General features: G+C 37.4%; 1 protein-coding gene across 3 annotated transcripts in view; it reads left to right on the plus strand.

Moving 5' to 3' along the window:
- LOC124145037 (tyrosine-protein kinase CSK-like) overlaps window positions 1-15,437 on the plus strand; it is a 44,355-nt gene that overhangs the window by 11,163 nt on the left and 17,755 nt on the right. For all 3 annotated transcript variants that reach the window (XM_048398963.1, XM_046514685.2, XM_046514682.2), the window contains exons 2-4: window positions 7,755-7,864; window positions 14,034-14,153; window positions 15,069-15,169. In XM_048398963.1, coding sequence (XP_048254920.1) covers window positions 7,835-7,864; window positions 14,034-14,153; window positions 15,069-15,169 — 251 coding nt within the window. In that variant the 5' untranslated portion in view covers window positions 7,755-7,834. The remainder of the gene's footprint in view (window positions 1-7,754; window positions 7,865-14,033; window positions 14,154-15,068; window positions 15,170-15,437) is intronic.

Consider the following 15,437-nt stretch of genomic DNA (forward strand, 5'->3'; position numbering starts at 1 on the left):
ACAAAAATAGAAGAGGTAGTCAGGCTCCGTGGCATGGCTGATTGTATGTCATCATGACCCAGTGCTATAGATCATTCTTTCAGTCTCAGGTTTGTGTGGTCATGGCTCACTTAAGTCTGTTGTCATGTTGCTTGTAGACTGCTGACTGGCATTTTACAATATGCAATCAATGATGATAGCATGGATGAAGGAATTGTTACAATTGTTTGTGTATTGTAGTGACTTTTAAAAAATTATGCCAGAATTTGCTTGCACAGAAAATACAAATGTTAATCTTAAAGACATTCATTTATTATATTTATGAAAATGCATATGATATTAACATGCATTCATGTTGTGACCTGATAACTTCATATATAGGGTTGTCATTTACATGTGACTGCCTCTGTGGTCTTGTGTATGTAGCATCTGCCCAGAGAGAGGGGTTGGGGAAGGGGGTGCTGGGTGCTGATCCCAGGCCCAACATACCCGAAGACTTTAAACAATGTACTTGTCCCTACCCTGTCTGGCGCTATAAACATTAGGGGATGAAACAAGGACTGGTCAGCTCAGAGTCAGTGGGCTAGCACTGTAAAATGGCATAAGTCCAGGCTAGTACAAGCATCCACACCTGTGTATGCACGTCTCTACTTATGTGCTATAATTTTGAATGTAACAGTACTGTATTTAACCTGGGTAGCCATTGATCTTGTTGATAGGAAATGCTTATCAATCAGATACCACTAGACCTGTAAAGATCCGGGGGTTGAATAGGTTTTCAGCAACCCATTCTTGCCATAGAAGGAGACTAAGCTTGTCGTAAGAGGCGACTAACGGGGTCGAGTGGACAGGCTTGCTGCCTTGGTTGATGATACACGTCATCTTATCCCAATTGCGTGGATCGATGCTCATGATGTCAATCACTGGATTGTCTGGCCAAGACTTGATTATTTACTGACCGCTGTCATATAGCTGGAATATTGCTGAGTGCTGCGTTAAACAACAAACAAATAAAAAAGATATCCCTGGACTTTATGTCGCAGCCAACTACAGTATTAAACAGTGCAGTATTTTAGCAACAGAAGAAGGAGTAGCTGTAAGATTATGGTAGTAAGTCTTCATGGGAAGGAACAGTGTGATAATGTGTGAGGAGAACATGAACTCCCCAAAGTGTATGCTGGACCGAATACTATAACCCCTTGATGATAAACGAGGAAGCATGTTCATCATAATAATAAACCCTAGGAAACTATGAAGATAAGAACTGTGCAGATATTATAGCATGTGGTAAGTCTTCAATTTAGAATGGCGTTAAGAAGCCAGTTAGTAAAACCATTTTTTGTAACATCTTCTTTCTTGTTTGTAACTGGAATGTTGAATGTTTTGACCTTAGCAAGGCCATTATCTGTGAAGTGAGTGGAGATACTTGACGTCTGCTGGAGTATGACACGGTCTTGAATCCTGCATGGCAGTCAGCATACACAATGACGTACCACTGAGCTGATTATGTTAGCTCTCGTCACAGTTCACTTGCGCAAGTGATGAGTGTAGAATGACTTGAGTGGTCCTTGTGACTGTGGACATGCCCCACCCTAAAGTCTCAATAGGACCGACAATCACTGAATGAAGCACTGACACAGTCACACGGGACCAAGGGTTTAGTTTCAGGTCACTGTGCCACAGTCAGTGTCATTTGTAGTTATCTTGTGGTTTTTTCTTGTTCCCTAAGAATTCAGCTTTGATCGCCAGGCCTTACATCTCTGTTCCATGAAAGGGTTGATTTCATTCTTTTGGGTCCTGTTTGTTTCCTTTTAGCATGTTTAGATGTGTACATTTTTGTTCTTTTGTACAAACTGTATTTCAAAAACACATTTATCAGGCTGACATACATGACAAAATTGACGTGGTCAAATGGAGAAATAAGTATTTAACATGTTTAATCTCTATGGTATATGTCCGATATATGGCTTGTTATCTTTTGTTATCTATGGGATCCATTATAAGTTGTAGCAGGATCACGAGGGTTAAATGGGGTTTTAACTTTTATGTGTTCTGGCTCGTGGTATAAAACCTATCGAGGGATGCATAAAACCCTGTGTACCCCTCGTGATCCTGCTACAACAAATTTATCTTACTGAAATGTTTTAATCATGTTAATGTGACATTGTAAAAGAATTAACACAAATTCAAAATTGATTTAAGACAGCTGTTTGATTGAGCGGAGGTTAACTTGTGCTGTGTCACGTGACTTCCACTGACTCAGAAAATGCATGCAGCTTTTTGCTTTGAAGCAGGGTATAAGGGATTTATTCTGTCTCTCAGAAATCTACGTGCATTCTGTATTGCTCGTGGCGGGGTATAGGGGATTTAGTCACCCGCTGTGAAATTTATTACCCTTCAAGACAGGTTATGCAGTGTCCAACCCAGACCGCGCGATTGCGCGATTCACGCAAAAAAAAAAATCAAATCGCCCCTCGTAAAAAACTCAATGCGCGTTCTGTCGCGCACAGTAATTTCTTGTACAGTCACTTACTTTATCAGTTGTTTATCCCTACCTTTAGATTCAATACTCACTAAATCTTTAATCAATTAACGAAGAAAGACAGTTCACAGCAAACATTGTAAACAAATGTCGAAAGCCGATCGATAATAACCGGAAGTTCGAACACAAGTTACGTCCCTTGGGTTGCTGAATAAATTATCGACAGGATTTGCATAGGAAACGAAATTTAATTTACTTTAGTAGAAAGCGTATCAAAACTTTGCTCAAAGTTATGTTGTATTTTGTTGTTTAGTAATCAAAAACCTTTGACAAGATGTTAAAAGAATATAAATATTCTATCTTGAATAGTTCTGAAAATATTTTTGAGTATTTTTTAGTTTTAGTTTGGTTTCTGAAATCACACAATATGAATCGTCATTGCAGACGATCTTTTGAATAGTGAAAGTGTCGCGCAAAAAAAAAAAAATTACAGACTTTTTTAATCAAAATAGATGTTCTAAAAAAGACATTGATGAAACCACAGTCACTGTAATTACTACTGATAGAAAAAATCGCAAAGCATTGTTATTCATTTCAGTTCTTCATTCTGATCTGTTACACTTTTATATGATGATGTTCCAGTACATAATTATACAAAGTAAGACATTTTTGAAGAAAGCAGTTATTCCCCCCTACTTTTTCAAAATCCTCCCTATTTTCTACATAATGGGGGGACAAGTCCCCCTTGATTTTCAATTCTGGGTTGGACACTGGGTTATGCAGTATTTTATCAAGATCACGTGGACCAATCAGATCTCATCATTCTGAAATGGAGGTATGATAAAAGATTTTATACAGTCTGTGGTGAAATTGTATGTGTTGGCGTACACATCCTTGATTATTTAGAGCAGACTGTGCCAAAAGATTTGATTCTGAACTTGGCTCATGACATCAGTTTCAGTAGATTTTATATCATTACATATATATCCTTGGCATATTATCTGCTGAACATTGCTAGACCAAAGATAATTTTACGAGACTCTAGCTTCAGACTTGGCCAGACTATCAGACTATTTCAATTCTGTAATGATGTAATGACACATTAACTACCAAAGATTCAGAAATGATGCAGCCATTTCTGTCTGTCACTGTATCCAGGAATTTCTCACCGGATTTCTCAAACAAGGAAGTGCCACCTAGTGTGTGTAAATCGAAACAAAGCTATGGCAGTGAATGAGTCCAGGGATTCTGTGATAATCATGACAATCACAAATCCTATACTTAGACTTGCGACAGTTATAGTGCAGCATCAGCAGCGAAAGAAATTGGCACCTAGCCCCATAATCCTTGCCCAATAGTTAAGGTATCACAAGGGCTAGTAGAAATTTTTAAGGCATTTTTTACTCATTTAGGTCATTGACTCTGAACCAAAGAAAATTATTAAGTCAATGGCAAAATTCAGTAAGTCAAAAAAAACAAAAAAAACAATTCTGTTTGGACAGTCTTTAATCAGTTCACAAATGCCAATATACCATGTATACCCTCATTTCAAATTAAACAAAAGACTTTTCTTTTTTTCCCAGTGATATTGTGCACCAGAAAACTTTACTTCTTCCATTTGTTTGCCTTACAGACTAATCGTAACAAGAAATCAATGCAATATCAATCGTGATTAGATGAATATATACAATCTGGCCAATGAACGCTGCGATAAAAAAAATTGTGACTAAGTCACTATAGGTCCTGACAGCTTTTCACTTTGATACAGAAAGTACGATGCAACATGTGAAAAGACACATGCTGCCCAGAATTTCAATTACTATCTTTTATAGCTGTGCATTGTTGTATTAAATCGCTACTGTGAGCATGGCAAGTAGGACTAATCTTTACTACTTACTATTGAATTATGAAATTATGAAATGAGTGATCATGGCGATGCCTTGCTTGCATTTGTATTGGTCAAAAGTCCAACAACTTATGCAAACCATCTGTCAAATTGAAATTTTATCAGTCTATGTTCAACGGCCATCTAAAACACTGTAACGGTTTTGCTGTATATGGTGTCATTATGAGGACCAGTGGACTAAAAATGTGAGGTAAATATCTTGATAAAATGAAGATAAGGCGACACTTTTTTTATTTCTTGGTTTACGGATTTCAAACTCATTTCAAAAGTGAAAAAAAAAGCCTCTCACATTTTTTTTACTTGAATTTTGTCCTAAAAAGTTAGGTAGGTATGAAAAAAAATATCCTGGCGTAACAAAAGTAAAATAACTTAATTTTTCAAGAACATTTTATTATATCCCTGGCACTCAGCTTGTGCACAAATGGCAACATAACAATATTCATGTCATGGATGGAAATACATGAAAGACGCTGCTATTTTGGCAGCATGGGCAACGTTTAACTCTTTCAACACCAGACAACCAGAAGATTACTGCTGTGACACCAAGTTCCCAGAGACTCTTGTGTGATAGATGAAACCAACATTTATCAAGGATATTATCTGCTGAAATTAACTTCTTTGCTACTACATGTTTGGCCATACACTATTTGAAAGGTCTAATTAATCCTATTGTTTATAAATATGAAAGTTATGTGTATTACATTATTTAAATAATTCATTAACAGCTAAATAAAGTTCGTTTTAAATAAAAATAATGTAAGCTAAAACATTCATAGCGTCCAGATTAAGGACCAATGAAGAGCAAATTTAACGATTTTTTCGGCAAATATAAGAATTCATAAAATCCACTTACCCATTTCTTTTTTATTTTCATTTGTTTACGTTGTTGGAACGTTATTTTAAAAAAGAATTACAAATAATATCTGTCATCACCCATTTCCCGATGATAGTGGCTGTCCGCTTACTAGCATGAGGAAATACCTCCGTTTTCAAAGCTTCGTATGAATAAAACATACGTCGAAGGCTGCCATGTCAGTATACATTAAAAAAACTTATATTGTTTCACCAACAAAATCTGCTACAAGGTTCGTGATTGGTCAAATTTAAGCACGTGACCTAAGGCAGCCAATCAAATTACAAAATGGTAATTTTCAGACTTTGGCGAAAGGTTTGGGTTAAATCATGTTATTTTGAACGATTAAGCATGAAATCGCATTCTATATTAAAAATATGGAACTTAATGGATGCATAGAGCTAGGTTACGAGCTGTGACAAAAGATTTCTTATGCATATATTTTGGCATTAAGACATCGTGTCCGAGCCGAGAAATCGAGGCAACGAAAGGCGAGATGTCATTTGACTGACGATTACATGTGATCGCACGAAAAGTTGGAAATAATAACTAAGATGTCAGTTTGGCAACTTTTATAGATTATATTTTTGATGATTTTATTACTTTGTAAATAAAGACGTTTCAGCACGTGGAACGTCTTTATTTTGCTGTTTGACATGTTCGATGAGGACCCGTTGTCGAAGTGTGTCCGAGAATTTTATTTTCAATAACTTTGCGGGAAATAGAGTCTAGTTAATACATTTTTGATCTATAGATAAAGAAATGATAAAATCAAATGGAATACGTATTTCAGACATTGTGAAATGTGATAGATTTAATAAATGAATGATATGACAGGTAGGTTAATATAATTATAAACTATTTTGACGTGACTTGGACGGTCTACCGTGCGGTGTGACTTGTGGCTTTGAACGGCCAACAGTGTTGAAATAGTTAAACTGGTCACCACTGCGCTTTGCGTTGACAAGTTTTGATGGTATTAGAGAAGGATCCCAGCAAGAAATATCAGAGTGACTTCCCTTTGCTTTACCCTCGATGAGGAAATGAAATCTTTTTTTTGTTTTAACTTTTTGTTGAAAAGATTGGTGTTAATAAAAAAAAGGGTAATTTTCATTTTTATTTTTATTTGACATTTGGACTTTGAAAGAGCGGTGCATCCGTAAACCAAGAAATAAAAAAATTGTCGCCTAATGGATGACGATGCATACGTTACAGTGCCTATCTGGGCAAGCTGCATTCATTCTTGTCTGCAGTGATCATGCTCAATCATGTGGCACACATCAGAGATGGGTGTTTGAAATCTGCTGCATCTTTGCATTCTTTCCAGAAGTTAAATCCAACAACTTATTGTATGTTTACTGATTACACAAATGTAAAATATACCAGCTGATATACATGAAATCTAATCGTGTGAGTACTTCCTCCTGGAAATGATTATGAAGTACTTTAGTGCTATTGCAATTAAATGATTACAATTAAACCACAAAGGTATGGATTGAAAAGGGCGGCTGTCAGCCTGCTGACAAACAATATGCATCCGTGTTTCAAGGGGAGAATTCAGCAATTGTAATTTGATCTATTTAAAACCAACTGAGATCAGGAACACAATGGTTAAACCATATTCATTGTGTATAGAGGATTAAGATTGTGATACACAAAAAAAGAGATGTTATACATTGGCGATAAGTAATTACAGGTAGGACAGTGTTACAGATGTTTTGGATTTTGCATCTGTTGTATTATCCTGAGTTCACAATGTTATTTCTATGCCAAACTGATCCTATCTGAATGATGTTTTTTTGGTCCATTGTTATTGTTGCAAAAAGGTGGAAACATTGCCAGTGCAACCATAATTTGCATCTCATCTCACTCACCCTGTGGGGGCACGGGTGGCACAGTCACGATTGTGTGCAGAGTTGCGCCCCTTGGGCCCGCCAGAAATCTATGATTGTGGGTTGGAATCCTGGTTCGCCCTGATTATGTTTCTAGGTTTGTCAGCTCCATAGCCGTGCTCGTGGGTTTCACCCAAGTGGTAAACGTCAAAGACCTGCATCACTTCTGGCTTTTATACCACATTAAGCTGACACGCTGTGATATAACTGGAATACTGTTAAAAGCGGCACTAAACCCAACTCACTCACTCACCCTGTAATCAAATCTGGTTTATTGGAGATCCCAACACAAAGATCAAGTGTCTTTGTTCATAGATATTAAGGGTGCACAGTTTTATTGGTATATCGGTAAACTGAGATATATTCTTTCCACGATATGTATCACAAGATCATTTTTTTATGCTCGATATACATGATATATGGGTTGAATTCAAATAGAGATAATTATTATTGGTTTAATGTTATGCACTTGCCAAAACCCTTCTGCCTTGGAGCGAGCATCCAGGGTCCCCAAGATGGCTGCATATTTATTGAATTAGTTAACATTATGTTGTGCCGGCATCTTGTTTTGGTTTATTTATGAACTTCAATTCATACAATGACGTTTCAGATTGCTTCCATTTCGTGTATTTTTTTGTTTAGGTTGGCCCCTGGTGACCATTACGCTGGCTGTGCAGGTTCTGCACGGAGATTTGGGGTTGGACCGCAGAGCCCACACAAACATGCCCATGGATCCGGACAACAATGCACAGGTAGGCCGCAATGCTTGTCTCATATTAGACAAATACAGGCCATGCTGCAGTTTCTTTTGGTATGTCACCAGTTCTTGTGTTCAGTATGGGTGTGCTATTATGACAGATTCTTCTGGTAGGTTGGCCATGCCAATGTTTGATATGGGATGCTATTATGACAGATTCTTCTGGTAGGTTGACCGTGCCAATGTTTGATATGGGATGCTATTATGACAGATTCTTCTGGTAGGTTGACCGTGCCAATGTTTGATATGGGATGCTATTATGACAGATTCTTCTGGTAGGTTGACCGTGCCAATGTTTGATATGGGATGCTATTATGACAGATTCTTCTGGTAGGTTGACCGTGCCAATGTTTGATATGGGATGCTATTATGACAGATTCTTCTGGTAGGTTGACCGTGCCAATGTTTGATATGGGATGCTATTATGACAGATTCTTCTGGTAGGTTGACCGTGCCAATGTTTGATATGGGATGCTATTATGACAGATTCTTCTGGTAGGTTGACCGTGCCAATGTTTGATATGGGATGCTATTATGACAGATTCTTCTGGTAGGTTGACCGTGCCAATGTTTGATATGGGTGTGCTATTGTGAGATATTATTCTGGTAGATTGGCCATGCTTGTGTTCAGTATGGGTGTGTTATTATGACAGATTCTTCTGGTAGGTTGGCCGTGCCTATGTTTGATATTGGTGTGCTATTGTGAGATATTATTCTGGTAGATTTGCCATGCTTGTGTTCAGTATGGGTTTGCTATTATGACAGATTCTTCTGGTAGGTTGGCCATGCTTGTGATCAGTTTGAAGAAGAAGAAGAAGAAGAAGTTTTTTTCATAAATGAAGGCCAAAAAAATTCATTTACAGGAATAATATATACTATGCACAAGCACAAATTTTCTTACAACAAACATTCCTCTTTTTTTACATTTGTATTTACAAATTACATAGGTAAATGTCTTTTTAGATATATATGGACAGGTTTTTAATAACACAATCATTTCTGGGAGATATAAGACTGATACATTTGGGGACAGATGGTTGTACATGGTAACATTTTGGAATTAAATTTTTTATACCATGATACTAATTTTATGAAAAGGACAAATTAACAAAAAATGATAGACTCTATTCATTTTCTATTTCATAGAGGTTACATTTCATACACAAACTAAACGATGACTCTGTAGTTGTATTAAATCAGGTTTTCTGTACATTTAGATTATGGCTTACAGCGGTAGAAACTAATGTTTTTAGGCCACTAGTCCTTATAATGATAACATATAGCAAAACCCTTAAAAGCTGCAAATTTCTACTAGTCCTTACGATACCTTAACTATTGGGCAGTTTGGCAAGGACTACAGGACTAGTGCCAATTTCACTGGGCTTAAACAACGGGATTTACATAAGCTCTAAGAAGATCTCTTTCACATGCTAAAGTAGACCGATGTTTTTCTGGTTCGAGTAGTGATGTATCGGATATCTTGTTTCGTGTAATCTAAGTAGCCGACACCAGTACTTAATACAATGACTGTAATAGTGTACACACAGTGATGTTCCTCCCAGCTCTCCTAGAATTGCATTTGTTGATGTTCTTTTACCAACGGAAAGAACACTTTAAAAGAAATTACTCAGAACCTTTTCAATGCTATTTCTATAGGCACATCCCCAAATTTCTGGGCCATATAAAAGAACAGTAGCAATCTTTGAATCAAATATTTTAGCAGCAGTAGAAAATGGGAGAGATGGGAATTTCTTTATCATATTTAACACAGGAAAAGCCGCTTTCCTTGCTTGAATAGCTAATGTATCACAAGCTTTAGTCCAAACAAGCCTTGAAGAGAATAGACCCAGGTATTGGAAATATGATACAGCTTTAGTTTGCGAACCACTATAAAACCATTTCTCAGTTTTCCTCAGATAACCACCCTCTCTAAAAACTATGACTTTTGTCTTATCTAAATTAACTTCAAGGCCCCATTTGTCACAATAAGAGTGTAAAGCATCTAGTTTTCTCTGCAGTCCAATTACACAATTGTCATTGAGAGTGACATCATCAGCAAGTAATAATAACATGATTTCATCAAAATTATCTAACACAAATATGCATCTTACCCCAAGAATCTCTATTTCACATACTAACTTGTTTATAAAAAGTATAACAAGAACAGGACTTAACATGCATGTGATAAGTTTGGGGTCCTATCATGACAGATTGTTCTGGTAGATTGGCCGTTCTTGTGATCAGTTTGGTGTGCTATTATGACAGATTGTTCTGGTAGATTGGCCGTTCTTGTGATCAGTTTAGTGTGCTATTATGACAGATTGTTCTGGTAGATTGGCCGTTCTTGTGATCAGTTTAGTGTGCTATTATGACAGATTGTTCTGGTAGATTGGCCGTTCTTGTGATCAGTTTAGTGTGCTATTATGACAGATTGTTCTGGTCGACTGGTTTTGCATGTGATCAGTTTGGTGTGCTATTATTACAGATTGTTCTGGTCGACTGGTTTTGCATGTGATCAGTTTGGTGTGCTATTATGACAGATTGCTCTTGTAGGTTGACCGTGCCAATGTTTGATATGGGTGTGCTATTGTGAGATATTATTCTGGTAGATTGGCCATGCTTGTGATCAGTTTAGTGTGCTATTATGACAGATTCTTCTATTAGGTTGGCCGTGCCAATGTTTGAATTGGATGCTATTATGACAGATTCTTCTGGTAGGTTGACCGTGCCAATGTTTGATATGGGTGTGCTATTGTGAGATATTATTCTGGTAGATTGGCCATGCTTGTGATCAGTTTAGTGTGCTATTATGACAGATTCTTCTATTAGGTTGGCCGTGCCAATGTTTGAATTGGATGCTATTATGACAGATTCTTCTGGTAGGTTGGCCGTGCCTATGTTTGATATTGGTGTGCTATTGTGAGATATTATTCTGGTAGATTGGCCATGCTTGTGTTCAGTATGGGTTTGCTATTATGACAGATTCTTCTGGTAGGTTGGCCATGCTTGTGATCAGTTTGAAGAAGAAGAAGAAGAAGAAGTTTTTTTCATAAATGAAGGCCAAAAAAGTTCATTTACAGGAATAATATATACTATGCACAAGCACACATTTTCTTACAACAAACATTCCTCTTTTTTTACATTTGTATTTACATTTTACATAGGTAAATGTCTTTTTAGATATTTATGGACAGGTTTTTAATAACACAATCATTTCTGGGAGATATAAGACTGATACATTTGGGGACAGATGGTTGTACATGGTAACATTTTGGAATTAAATTTTCTATACCATGATACTAATTTTATGAAAAGGACAAATTAACAAAAAATGATAGACTCTATTCATTTTCCATTTCATAGAGGTTACATTTCATACACAAACTAAACGATGACTCTGTGGTTGTATTAAATCAGGTTTTCTGTACATTTAGATTATGGCTTACAGCGGTAGAAACTAATGTTTTTAGGCCACTAGTCCTTATAATGATTACATATAGCAAAACCCTTAAAAGCTGCAAATTTCTACTAGTCCTTACGATACCTTAACTGTTGGGCAGTTTGACAAGGACTACAGGACTAGTGCCAATTTCACTGGGCTTAAACAACGGGATTTACATAAAGCTCTAAGAAGATCTCTTTCACATGCTAAAGTAGACAGATGTTTTTCTGGTTCGAGTAGTGATGTATCGGATATCTCGTTTCATGTAATCTAAGTAGCCGACACCAGTACTTAATACAATGACTGTCATAGTGTACACACAGTGATGTTCCTCCCAGCTCTCCTAGAATTGCATTTGTTGATGTTCTTTTACCAACGGAAAGAACACTTTAAAAGAAATTACTCAGAACCTTTTCAATGCTATTTCTATAGGCACATCCCCAAATTTCTGGGCCATATAAAAGAACAGTAGCAATCTTTGAATCAAATATTTTAGCAGCAGTAGAAAATGGGAGAGATGGGAATTTCTTTATCATATTTAACACAGGAAAAGCCGCTTTCCTTGCTTGAATAGCTAATGTATCACAAGCTTTAGTCCAAACAAGCCTTGAAGAGAATAGACCCAGGTATTGGAAATATGATACAACTTTAGTTTGCGAACCACTATAAAACCATTTCTCAGTTTTCCTCAGATAACCACCCTCTCTAAAAACTATGACTTTTGTCTTATCTAAATTAACTTCAAGGCCCCATTTGTCACAATAAGAGTGTAAAGCATCTAGTTTTCTCTGCAGTCCAATTACACAATTGTCATTGAGAGTGACATCATCAGCAAGTAATAATAACATGATTTCATCAAAATTATCTAACACAAATATGCATCTTACCCCAAGAATCTCCATTTCACATACTAACTTGTTTATAAAAAGTATAACAAGAACAGGACTTAACATGCATGTGATAAGTTTGGGGTCCTATCATGACAGATTGTTCTGGTAGATTGGCCGTTCTTGTGATCAGTTTGGTGTGCTATTATGACAGATTGTTCTGGTCGACTGGTTTTGCATGTGATCAGTTTGGTGTGCTATTATGACAGATTGTTCTGGTAGATTGGCCGTTCTTGTGATCAGTTTGGTGTGCTATTATGACAGATTGTTCTGGTCGAATGGCCGTTCTTGTGATCAGTTTGGTGTGCTATTATGACAGATTGTTCTGGTAGATTGGCCGTTCTTGTGATCAGTTTAGTGTGCTATTATGACAGATTGTTCTGGTTGATTGGCCGTTCTTGTGATCAGTTTAGTGTGCCATTATGACAGATTGTTCTGGTTGACTGGTTTTGCATGTGATCAGTTTGGTGTGCTATTATGACAGATTGTTCTGGTTGACTGGTTTTGCATGTGATCAATTTGGTGTGCTATTATGACAGATTGTTCTGGTAGATTGGCCGTTCTTGTGATCAGTTTAGTGTGCCATTATGACAGATTGTTCTGGTTGACTGGTTTTGCATGTGATCAGTTTGGTGTGCTATTATGACAGATTGTTCTGGTTGACTGGTTTTGCATGTGATCAATTTGGTGTGCTATTATGACAGATTGTTCTGGTTGACTGGTTTTGCATGTGATCAATTTGGTGTGCTATTATGACAGATTGTTCTGGTTGACTGGTTTTGCATGTGATCAGTTTGGTGTGCTATTATGACAGATTGTTCTGGTTGACTGGTTTTGCATGTGATCAATTTGGTGTGCTATTATGACAGATTGTTCTGGTAGATTGGCCGTTCTTGTGATCAGTTTAGTGTGCCATTATGACAGATTGTTCTGGTTGACTGGTTTTGCATGTGATCAGTTTGGTGTGCTATTATGACAGATTGTTCTGGTTGACTGGTTTTGCATGTGATCAATTTGGTGTGCTATTATGACAGATTGTTCTGGTAGATTGGCCGTTCTTGTGATCAGTTTAGTGTGCTATTATGACAGATTGTTCTGGTCGACTGGTTTTGCATGTGATCAATTTGGTGTGCTATTATGACAGATTGTTCTGGTAGATTGGCCGTTCTTGTGATCAGTTTAGTGTGCCATTATGACAGATTGTTCTGGTCGACTGGTTTTGCATGTGATCAATTAGGTGTGTTATTATGACAGATTGTTCTGGTAGATTGGCCGTTCTTGTGATCAGTTTGGTGTGCTATTATGACAGATTGTTCGGGTAGATTGGCCGTTCTTGTGATCAGTTTGGTATGCTATTATGACAGATTCAAGTTGATGCTCTTACTTACATTTGCAACAAATAACTGTTTATCCTGATATCAATGGAAACTCAGTAGAATTGCAATTTGCAAAAATCAATAGAAATTGTGAAAAGTCAAGCGAACACTTGAAAGAAATGTGTGTAGGTGCAGCCTTTGAAATTCATCTTGTTAACCTTATTTCACTAGTCATCAGAGTTTATAGCAAGTCCTCTTTGAACAAGACAGAAATGTTTACTGTGTTTACTATGTTTACATTTTCTAGCAGTTTTATTCAGTTTGTAGCAAAATTGAAGCATTGAGAACTGGCTCAGAATTATAGGTCTCAAATGCTACAAGTCTATGACGACCTCCGTCATTGGATTTTCCCTTGTCCTCAGCACATTTTAGTAGTCTGGGGCTTGCGGACTACCGTGAACTGGACTAGGTGGTAGCAAGGGATTGCCAGTAGTCTCTATAGCTGAGTTCTCTTTGCAGGCGAATGGTCCATGGACCCAGGGCATGGAGGTTATTGCCAACTACAACTTCCCTGGAAAGTCACATGAAGACCTTCCCTTCCAGAAGGGAGATATTCTCTTTATAGTCCGATCTACACGGGTGAGTTAATATTGTCTCAGGATTATTGTTTGGTATGTGTGCATGGTCACGGATCAAATGTGCATGGTCACGGATCAAATGTGCATGGGAGTGCTCCGAGTGATCTATATCATGTGTATGCAATGCTTGAATACAGAGTCCGTGTTTTGATGCGAGATGAGTCGGCTTGTAGCAGCAAATTACAACGGATGCAGAGATATGACCGACCAATGAAATGACTAACAGGAAGTCAGCTTTCTTAAGCTTTGCAGTACCAGTTTCAAACTGGCGACTTCCATTCCAGGCTATCCTTTTTAAAGTATTTTGAATAAGTCATACAGTCCGTAACAGTTGTTTTGTGCTAAGCATTAGAGGTTGCATGATTAGAAAACATATTCCGCTAATGAACAATGTAATATGCATTTTTCATTTTTATTTTTTATTATGTGTTTGTTTCGTTACCTATCGTAACCTTAATTTTGTTTATCTGATATAATCGTTAATCCGACATAATCAAATGCAACCAATGATGTCAGATTAAAGGGACTTGACAGAATATGAGGGAAATGATATAAAAATTAAATTGAAATGGAAGCCTTTATACTTGGAAGTATGGAATGATTATGATGATGATTAACATTTGCTTGATTGGAATAGTTCCTCAGAACTCTATTATAGTCTATTGCATGTTGTTGTAAGGGGAGATTCAATGTAATCAGTGGTCAGGCTGGTCACTCGGTTGATCTCATTGAACCACTGCAGTGGGGATGCGGCTCATCATGTCTCCCACTGGTTTACAGGCCGCTGTCATCATGGTCATGTACCTCCAACATGGCTGGTATAAGAGTTCTCCAACAAACACATTTGTGTTTAGTTTTCGTTCAAAACATTGCGGCCATTGAGTTTTGGTCCATTTTGTTTCTTCTCATTTTGCAGGATCCAAACTGGTATCGTGCCAAGGACAGCACTGGCAAGGAAGGGATGATCCCAGCCACCTATGTACAGCCCCGCACATCCGTGCCCCTCCATGCAATGCCGTACGTACACGTGTACAATCAATATGTAGCAAATATCAGAACAGTACTTACAGGAACTAATTTAAAAATGAAATTTATGAATGATTTTCATTGTGAATAACTCAAAATTGAAAGAATGTGAAATGAGCTTTATTACTGGAGTCTTCACATTTGTTTTACTGTAAGCTATATGTGTCCGGAAATTTGCCTGGGACGTATATGTGAGTATGGCCTTGTGACAACTTGTTCAAGGCTTGTTAGTCATGATGAAGGTGCATTTCCCTGATCC

The sequence above is a fragment of the Haliotis rufescens genome, unplaced genomic scaffold (assembly GCF_023055435.1).
Source record: "Haliotis rufescens isolate VD_foot unplaced genomic scaffold, xgHalRufe1.0.p SCAF_1, whole genome shotgun sequence".
In the NCBI taxonomy this organism is placed as follows: domain Eukaryota; kingdom Metazoa; phylum Mollusca; class Gastropoda; order Lepetellida; family Haliotidae; genus Haliotis; species Haliotis rufescens.